This window comes from Vitis riparia, chromosome 16 (assembly GCF_004353265.1).
Source record: "Vitis riparia cultivar Riparia Gloire de Montpellier isolate 1030 chromosome 16, EGFV_Vit.rip_1.0, whole genome shotgun sequence".
In the NCBI taxonomy this organism is placed as follows: Eukaryota; Viridiplantae; Streptophyta; class Magnoliopsida; order Vitales; family Vitaceae; genus Vitis; species Vitis riparia.
Genome location: NC_048446.1, coordinates 13,548,599 through 13,558,492, shown reverse-complemented (window position 1 = coordinate 13,558,492; position 9,894 = coordinate 13,548,599). Strand labels below are relative to the sequence as shown.

General features: G+C 33.9%; 1 protein-coding gene across 4 annotated transcripts; it reads left to right on the top strand.

Annotated features, from left to right (window-relative positions):
• The first annotated feature begins 3,250 nt into the window (after window positions 1-3,250).
• On the top strand, window positions 3,251-8,918 carry LOC117933117 (putative nuclease HARBI1). 4 transcript variants are annotated; one of them, XR_004654280.1, is made up of 5 exons: window positions 3,251-3,488; window positions 6,155-6,661; window positions 6,741-6,969; window positions 7,702-8,052; window positions 8,185-8,918. XR_004654280.1 is itself a non-coding variant. In XM_034854505.1 (5 exons), the coding sequence occupies exons 3-5, from the start codon at window positions 6,311-6,313 to the stop codon at window positions 7,509-7,511; spliced, it is 1,035 nt and encodes a 344-aa protein (XP_034710396.1). In that variant the 5' UTR covers window positions 3,251-3,488; window positions 5,516-5,743; window positions 6,155-6,310; the 3' UTR covers window positions 7,512-7,645. The 4 variants fall into 4 exon arrangements, 3 of the variants coding, with proteins under 3 accessions (XP_034710396.1, XP_034710395.1, XP_034710397.1); XM_034854505.1 differs by lacking the exons at window positions 7,702-8,052; window positions 8,185-8,918 and adding exons at window positions 5,516-5,743; window positions 7,057-7,645; XM_034854504.1 differs by lacking the exons at window positions 7,702-8,052; window positions 8,185-8,918 and adding an exon at window positions 7,057-7,645.
• Window positions 8,919-9,894: the final 976 nt, after the last annotated feature.

Below are 9,894 nucleotides of genomic sequence, written 5' to 3'. Positions count from 1 at the left end.
GACGGCCTAGATGTGATTCCAATGGTAATATGGCGATCCAACGACCATATTGTTCCAATTTTTTATCCAACGGCCAAAATTGATTTTCAACGGTAAATTAATGTTCCAACGGCTATTTTGGCCCAAATTTATTCTATAAATAGCCCAAATTTCATCTATTTCATCCATTTTTGCTTTCATTCTTCATTTGCTCTCTCATTACTCCAATTTTTATTAAGGTTGCTCAATTATTTAATCATTTTAAGTTATATTTGTTTTAAATTGTAATTAATTTTGTTTCCAATTGTAATTAATTCATGTATTTTCAATTAATTAGTATGTTTGCAATATGGATGATTTAATGCTATTTTTACATTCAATTGTAATTAATCTTTATATTTTTATTGAATTAACTTAGGTTAATTTGATTATTTAATTATAAATTGATATGTTTATTTTAGATGATTATTTGTGATTTATTTTCACATTTAGAATTAAATTAAACTAGTTAACTTAGCTAAATTATTTAATTAATTTAATTAACATGCTAAATTATTTAATTAATTTAATTAACATGAACTAGTATATTTTGAATATGAAATATGTTTATTTAATGAATTTAATGTGTACAAATTATTGATATTTAATGAAATGAAATATTTTATGTGACTTTATAATGAGAACAATTACAAAATTAACATTTCTTATAGATCGATATGATATAATTACATCTAATATCGCAAATTATATTTTATATATATATATATATATCAAATTTTTCAATAAAACAACTTTAAAATGTCCATTATACTTCTAATTATATTATTATGAGGTTTTCCTTGCATTTCTATGAGTTTTTAATAATTTTAAGCCTACTGATATTTTTTTCCAGAATATCTGCCGATATATCTCCGATATATCCGATATATCTCCAATATATCCGATATATCCGTAAAATCGAAGTACCGATATATCCGTGATTACCGATATTTTCATCCTTGGCCTCCATCCCCTAAGCCTACTATGGGGATCCTTTTATAGAGGCCCTTTAGGCTAACTAACCTTTCAATCAATTGTTTCCACTCTGAGGACACCCATGAGCACTACTACATATACTCATTTCTCTAACAATAGGGTCGAGATCGAGTATGGTATAGCTTGAGGTTCGATCAAGATATTATTCTACCTGATATTTTCCATGAGATAGATTGGGAGCCTCTCACGTTACTTCCTAGGAATTTATATCCCCGTTATGTTAGGATGTTCTATGCAAGCATCCACTCTATAGTGTTAGGGCTCGCATTCTGAGTCACCATGTAAGGTTATACCCTATTAATCACACCTCAATCTATTTGTCGCGCTCTCAATATGTCATCACTTTAAGGGACCTTAGCCCACTTTTCTATTGAGGTACTATGAGCTCCGAGCTCGCAGCCATCCCTATTTCCTTGTTTGGTGAGCCTTATGCTCTTCCCATGTATATTCTAGTGGTTGACTTCACCAAGCCAGTCTGGTTCCTCACCACCTATTTCATTTATTCTTTCTATCATTCGATCCATCGAACACAAAGGCACCATTCAACTACTCAGTTCATCCATGCCATTCTATTTGGGCAACCCATAGATATCAACCAGTTTATTTTTTACATGATGGTTATTTACAGTGAGTCGTCTCATCCTAGGAGCCTTCTTATCACAATGATCATCTCTCAAATTCTCATGGATACTGACTTTGAAATTCATTAGATGGGCATGTTTAGCCTATGTGCTCTCATTGATAAGAGCTTATGGTCTAAGTACGTGAGCCACATCTATAGCCTCATTATTGATGAGATTGTACAAACGGAGTAGGAGGCTAGAGCTATCGAGGAGGGCGAAGAGTTCCCAGTGCCTACCCCTCAAGGTCGTAGTAGTCATAAGGAGAGACATGTTCTACATCTCGCCCCACACTCCTACCCTCACTGATGTTTTTAGGATCTAACAAGTTCTCAAATCCATGGACTAGCTGCACTTACGGTTGGATCATATGAACGCTACTCATCGCCCAATTCGAGGAGCATATGGATGCAAGTTTCTATCACATAAAGGGGTAGCTCACATCCATCACTTCTTTTATGATGTCTTAGGGCGGTTCTAGCTCTATACCATTACCTCCATCTGATCTTGAGTAGTAGTTGCTTTTTAGTTATTTTTGTTGGATCGGTCCTTTTAGTACTACAATCGGCTTGGCTTGATTTTATTTTGTATTTTACTTTGGTCTGATATACATTTCTTGCTTTATCTTATGTATCCAAAACCTTTGACAATATATGGATATTATTTTGCTTCATTGTCCATCTCTCTCTTATGTGGGCTTATTGTTGTATATTACTCCTCTCTATCATGCTTGTGATAAATAGGGAGAGATAAATATTTGGTTGATAGATGGATGTATATTGCATGCATGATTGATTTGCATCCATTTGTTTTCACCATTATTTGATATTGTTTATAGCTATACTATTTTTTATGTTTTTTCCCACACACTGCTTTACCTTGGATTTTAGTTTATTAGTGTGTAGGTCACAAGTTAATTTGATTTGTTCACTCTTGGATGTTTTTTTATCATCATATGCATGTTAGAGAATGATTATTTTAGATAAGTGTTATTGAGAGATTTGTAAACCACGTTTAAGAGTATTTGAGGTTTATAAATTTTGTCACAAAATTACTAACGGAGAGATTATCGGTATGTTAATTTATGTAGTTTTTAATATTAGAAATTTTGCTCCAAATATTTTAACTTATTTGTGACCTTTTTAGATTATATCTTACTCACTATTGAAAACTCAAGATTGTTTCATGATTAATCAGAATGACATGTAAGTATAAAAAGGTCTCAAAAATGCAAATTTGAGTTAATTAAAACATGGTATGAATGGTAGATTTTTAAAACTGGTTTAAAAGAACTCCTCTAGTACTCAAGTGTCGAGGAGAGCGCCTAAGCCTCCCTAGAGCACTCAAGTGCATTAAAGGTGCTCAATGGCTCATGGCAGAATTCTCAAGAATTCCGGAATCTTGTTTTCTTTATTTTTAAGGCTATGTTTGGTTCTCGGAAAATGCTAAGGAAAGGAAAAAAAAAATACAAAGAAAAATGATTTTTTTTAGTTTGGATGACATGGAAAATACAATGGAAAAAAATATGAAGGAAAATATTAAAGAAAATATTGTAATATTTTCCTCACTATTTTCCTTAAAAAATAATGTGGAAAATATAAGAGAAAAAGAGCAGGGAAAAGAGGAGGAAAATTTTGTCGGCTCTTGTTCACCGAAGCTTCATCTCTAACTTCCTCTTCGTTAGTGGCTATGGCTTCTCAACGTCGTCGACCCTTTCAATGGCCACCACTATCACTCCGACCACCTTCGAGTGCCTCTGAAAACCTACCAATTTCAGGCACCCGAGTTCTCATTGATGAAGTGCGTTCTTCAAATCAAGTTCCCATGGATGACGGATCCATGTCTTTAAGTCAGGTATGAATTGAACTCTTTTCTCTTAACCTCACATCATCTCTGTGTTTGATGTTGGTTTAATTTTATGATCTCTTTCCCTCATTCAGCCTTTTCCATACAACTGACTAGAAATTAGGGTTTAAGGTTTCCAATGGGAATTTCGAGTTTGTTTGGATTGATATTTGCTTTTTATTTTTTTTTTCCCCTTCAAATGAGGGTTTGAATTCGATTTGAGTTATTTCTTAGGGCTTTATGGACCAATGATTTCAGGTTTTAGAATGGGGATTTTAAATATTATTAGGGTTTTGATTCTCTTTATTGTTAATTGCAACTTTGAATGTTAATATGAAGAAATGATAATTTGTAATTTTGTGTATCATGTGTTGTTGTTATTAGCCTTCCGATAAGATTGAAAATGTTTATTACTTATTTATTGTCAGTAATATATGATTTTCCGGGAAACACGAGGTTGAATTGGGAATTCAAAAGGCGTAAGGATAGGGCTGGACTAATTCTCATGAACTTCTCATCTATTGTGGGACCTTAGAAATTGCTGGATTTGGATTATACACTGCCACCTGCTCATATTAATTAGTTCATGAAGTCGTAAGGGAGTAGACGTACACACCCAACTGCATGTTCTCTGGTGGAGGTTCTGGGACCTTTCACTTGATTGAAAAATAAATAAATAAATTCATTATGCTCCATTAATTTTTAGTTGCGAAAGATTCAAGGAGACTATAGCTTGTGATTTTTTTCCTTCTCATTGATGTCTTGATCTTTATGAATTGTGTTAATTTATCTTACCTATTCTATTTACTTGATATTGCTAACTTTACATATGTATTTGATTGTACCAAGCATAAAAATGGCATTTACCCATTTTGCTTAATTCTTTTTTATATCTAAATTGTTAGGAAATTATTGCATCCTATGAAATCAATCTTAAATAACCAAGTCTGGAATCTTAAGCCACTGGTTTAGGGTTTGAGGGCTACAATGAATTGTTTAGACAACCCGAAAACCAATTAGACAACAGGCAGAAGTAGGAGAACAGGAACTACAATGAAGAAAGAACTTATGTATTTTCTATGTTAATTTCTTTACTTCTAGAAGGGAGTTCCAATGCAGCAGCATCTAGCTAGTTGATAAAATGGCGAAAATTCATGATGACATCCAAGACGATTTTACAAGAACTAATATAAGAACTAATATAAGCAAGAGCCAACATAAAGGACCTTCTGTCAGTTTGGTTTGAACTCATGTGAACCTTACGTCCTATTCATGATGGCACCTCAACTTTTCCTCTGCAATACTTCCAAATTTTCTAGTCCAAGGCCTCAAATCATTGGTGAAGCAAATCTCCTTCCCTTCTCCGGCTAACAACATTAATTTCCTGTTCATCTGATACAAGTTTTTTAGTCTTTCATTTATACAACTTGATGACTTCTGAACCTTTTTTCTTTTGGTCCGTCAATAGGATGACAAAAATACGTGACACAACAAGACTGATTTAGGTTTTACAATCCAACATTACATGTTGTTAAAACTCCAATTCTTAGAGTATGCATTGAATTTCCCCTCTCAACATGCAGATTGGGGTCCAATGTGAGCAGGGGTGTTAGCCTAATGCACATTAAGGAGTCTTTCCCTAACCCTAGAAACCCTTATTTCTGGTGGCTATTTGTACGTATAAAAAAATGTGTGCATATGTTAGTATCATGAAGTTCCAAATAGGTAGGATAGGTTTATCATAGTGTTCAGTCATTTGTAAATTTTAACTGCCAATATAAGGGATTGCACAATTGCACTAATCTTATTCAGGTTGACCATGAAGAAGTTGGGAAATAACATGAACACATACTACTGAAATAATGAAAAGGAGTATGAACTGTTTGATATTCTGAAAAGACTTCATTTAAACATGCACTTGGGAAATATAAGTTCACCCTTTCCAAAAACCTGAAATTAACATCCATATGTATCAAGCCTACCCATGCTAAAAGCCCTAACAACATGCTAAAATCCCATTCTTCATGTAAATATAGGAGGCCTGCAGCAATCTCCTTGAGGATCCTGAACCTCTGTCCCCAATCCAGGTTCTTGTCTTCTTGAAACAGGAAGGTGTTCAGGCTGCCATTGGACATATAATCATAAACAAGAAGGAGATCGCCTTTTTGCTTACACCAACCTTGGAGATGAACCAAGTGCCTGTGCCTCAGCTTTCCTAGGCTTGCAATCTCTGCAACAAACTCCTTCACTCCCTGCTTGGAATTGTGGGAAATTTTCTTTACAGCAACTTCTTCTCTAGTCTTTGGCAGCAACTTCTACATTCTTGATGGATTAAATGTAGCTCACAAAGCCACACACTAACTCACACGTATTCACTCTAAGCCTAGCCCATTAAGTACAATTTTTAAAAACTGTTCAACATTAAGTAAAAAGGTCCAATTAATTCAGTGTCTTGATTCATAGAACCAGGCAGTTTTGTCTCCTTGTTCCAACATTATATAGCAGAGCCATGTTGCAATTAACATCAAGAAAAGAACTAGTGGGCAGAAACATCCCTTAATTTTCATGCAATATTTTCCTCGAAATTTTCATAGCTAGAAATCATAATGCTTCAATTCCTCTTACTTTACCTAATGACTTTACTAAATCATTCCTCTTACTTTGCTATCATGTAGACTTATAATGAAGAATGGCAAAGACTTAGAAGATGGGCTGCAACTTGTGTAGCTATGTATGCTGCATATGCGGCAATTCTTGTTTCAGTTTATCATCACTCAAACTATTTGGAGAGATCAATCTCTAATGAAGGAGATTATGAATGACATGCTTTGATGGAAAGACTTACACTAATGGATAATGAAGATTGTTATAATCAACTACGTATGGGAAAGGATGCATTCGCAAGACTAGTAAACATTCTTCGGGGAACAGGTCGTCTTAGAAATAATGCACATAGTAATGTAGAAGAACAAGTTGTCAAATTCCTTCACATTGTTGGTCATAATTTAAGGAATAGAACTATGAAATTTTATTTCAAGCGTTCTAGTGAAACTATTAGTCGCCACTTTCATCAAGTTCTTAGATCTATAATATCTTTAGATGATGTCTTCTTAAAGCAGCCTGATGGATTAAAGTGCCCTCAAGAAATCAAGGACAATACCAAATTTTGGCCCTACTTTAAGGTAAACTTACTTATCTAACAAACATCATTAGAATATTATTTATATTTCAAAATAAACTAATAATTTTGTTTTTTTATAGGATTGCATAGGGGTGATTGATGGGTCACATTTTCGTGTAAAAGTGTCAAATGATGTTGTGCAAAGGTATCGAGGGCGAAAGTACTATCCAACACAAAATGTTTTAGCAACATGTTCCTTTGACTTGAAGTTCACATATGTTTTACCTGGTTGGGAAGGATCTACGTCAGACTCGAGAATCCTAGATAATGCATTAGTGAGAGATTTTGATAAATTGATTGTTCCACAAGGTAATTATTGGTAATTAGATAATAACATAATTTATTAGCTCAAGTGACTATTACTAATAACAAAGATCCTTTGTCTATGCTTCTTAGGTAAATATTTTTTGGCTGATGCGGGTTTTCAGCTAAAAACTGGATTTCTTACCCCATATAGAAGCACTCGTTACCATTTAAAAGAGTATAGTGTTCATCAACCAGAAAATGCTCGAGATGTTTTCAACCTTCGACACTCGTCCTTGAGAAATGCAATTGAAAGAGCATTTGGTGTTTTGAAGAAAAGATTTTCAATAATAGCTAGTGGGACAGAGCCACATTACCCTGTTGACACACAATTTGATATTATACTAGCATGTTGTATCCTCCATAACTATCTCATGGGTGTTGATCCAGATGAAAGATTAATAGCAAAGGTCGATAGAGAGCTTTTTAGCAAAGAAGCGGAATTTGAATCAATGGTCTTGAGTTTAGCTGAAAAATGCAAGGAAGGAGAAATCTTAAGGGAGAAAATAGCCATGGACATGTGGAAAGATTACAATAGAAACCGTTGATGAGTCCTTTTATTTTATGGTTCTTTTCTTGTATAGTTTTTTGTGTTTCATATTAAGTACAATGATTGTATTTAGAACTATAACTCCTCTAGTTAAAATCACATTTTGAATGAGTTACAATGAAGTTGTTATTATATCTCCTCCTCTTGACTTTTCATTTTAAACATATATATATGTATTATTATTTCAGATGAAACATAGTGAAGGCTTTGAAGTGCACAAAAGTGTAAGTGAAAAAAGAAACTCGACTTGGATTGATGAAATGGACAACTTTTTGGTTGATCGATTAATGGAGCAAATGCATAAAGGGCAAAAGATAGGAGGAGTCTTCACCAAGACAGCTTATGCAATAGTTGCTCGAGAAATTGGGGAAAATTTTGAATTGAGTTGTAACTCTGAGCACATAAAAAATAGAATGAAAACTTTTAAAAAAAACTTTTATGCTGCTCAAGAAGTTTTGCAAAGTAGTAGTGGATTTGGTTTCAATGAATCAACTCAAATGATCGAAGCTACCACGGAAGTATGGACTACTTACACTAAGGTGAGTTAATTATTATTTTTGACTTATTAGAAATTAAAATTTTGCATGTAATTTAGAGGTATAAATTTCTAATAGACATTATCACAATTGAACTTGAGTTTTGTTAATATTTGTTTTTTCTGATGTTAAAAGGCACACCCAGGAACATCTCAGCTCAGATACAAACCTATTAGAAATTATGATAAGTTGTCCATTCTTCTTAGAAAAGATCAAGCAACAGGAAGTCTTGCTGCAGGTGCAAAAGAAAGACAACTTCGTTGGGCCCATGAACAAAATTTGGATGACACGATTCCATTAGGATCATCACAACATGGGATCAGAGATGAAACATTTGCTTATGTTGAAAATGAAGCAACAAATGAGACATCTTTCTCATCTGCAGATGCATCTATTTCTGCACCAAAGTCCAACAAAGAAACAAAAAAGCGAAAAGCAAAATATGTCAACATTGTAAGTGAAGAATTAAGGTCAATTAGAGTTGGAATGGATGCAGTTGTTGCGGCTCTTGATAGAAGCAACCTTCAAAATTATACAGAAAAGCAATTGTTTGAAGAGATTGCTAAGATTGGAGGCATGAGTGATGTATCTCAATGAAAGCATATCAAGCTCTTACCGGTGATGTGAGTGTAGCTCGAGCCTTCCTTGCTTGTCCAATTGATAGGCGTAAGCTTTGGTTGTCAGTTAAATTTGGACCTACTTTTTTTGATGCCTAATTTGAGATGGAGATTATTTTTATTTTTAGTTTTACTTTTGTTTTGGGGCTATATGTGAAGTTTTGATATCAAAACTCATGGATGATAGTTGACTATTAGAAATTGATCTATTATATTTTTAGACTTATGAAGACTTCTTTTATTCATTTGCTATAAGGGCATCTTTTTATTTGTTTGTTATGTAAGACTTATTTAGTTTTACAATGAATGGTGAATTCTAGGTGATTACATAGTTGTTGAAATTTTCTCGATTGCATTATTGATTGGGTTTTCATTTTCCTAGATATTTATCTCAAAAAAGGGAAAAAAAAAAAAGGACTAGAATTGGCATAGTTGATACCAAGCAGTTGGGTTATAGCTTTGTTTAGTTGGATTTAATTGGATCCCAAGAGGGTTGCTAGTTTTTTTTCCCTGAAAATTGGTCTTCTTTGTTATTATCTTCTTCTGCTTTTGAGTTTTGTGCTCATATCCTAGGACTGTTTTTGGCTTGATAATCTGGATGGTTTTTTTTTTTCACTAAATTCTAATGGCATTGTGAGCAGGGGATCTTGGTCAAACTTCAATGGGGAATCACATAAAACCTAAAGTTAAAGCAAAGAACTAAGTAAAACCAGAGTTCTTGTTCTTTTAAAATACCTTGAAAGGAAATTCCAATATCTTAAAAATACATAGACAAACTATAAAGAATATGCAAAATACAAATTCTGTAGTTTCTTTCCATCACATATGGCCTCTCCCCCATGACAGAAAAACACTAGTGAATTAAGCTTGGTAGAATTTTCACTTACAACTCAAGTTCTCAATGGAGCTTGTGTTAGTATGAAGCTCCATGGTACAACTCATTTCTGCAGATTTCTTCTTCTTGAAAATCTTGAACAGATGTATCTTTCCACTCAACTTTGCAGTGCTTCTCAGATTCAAAACCCCAGAATTTAAATCTCTACGCAATTGTCTATGGTTATTTACCTTGGATGAAGATATGGGCACAGTTATGTTAAACCTTTTGGTGGATCTTGATCTAGCCCTCGCCTTAAGAATAGTTGCCTCCCCTACTGCAGTGCCCAAATATGATATAGTTGCAGTACTATTATCGAATTTGAAGTGACCGAAATTCGTGTTCTTGACGGTA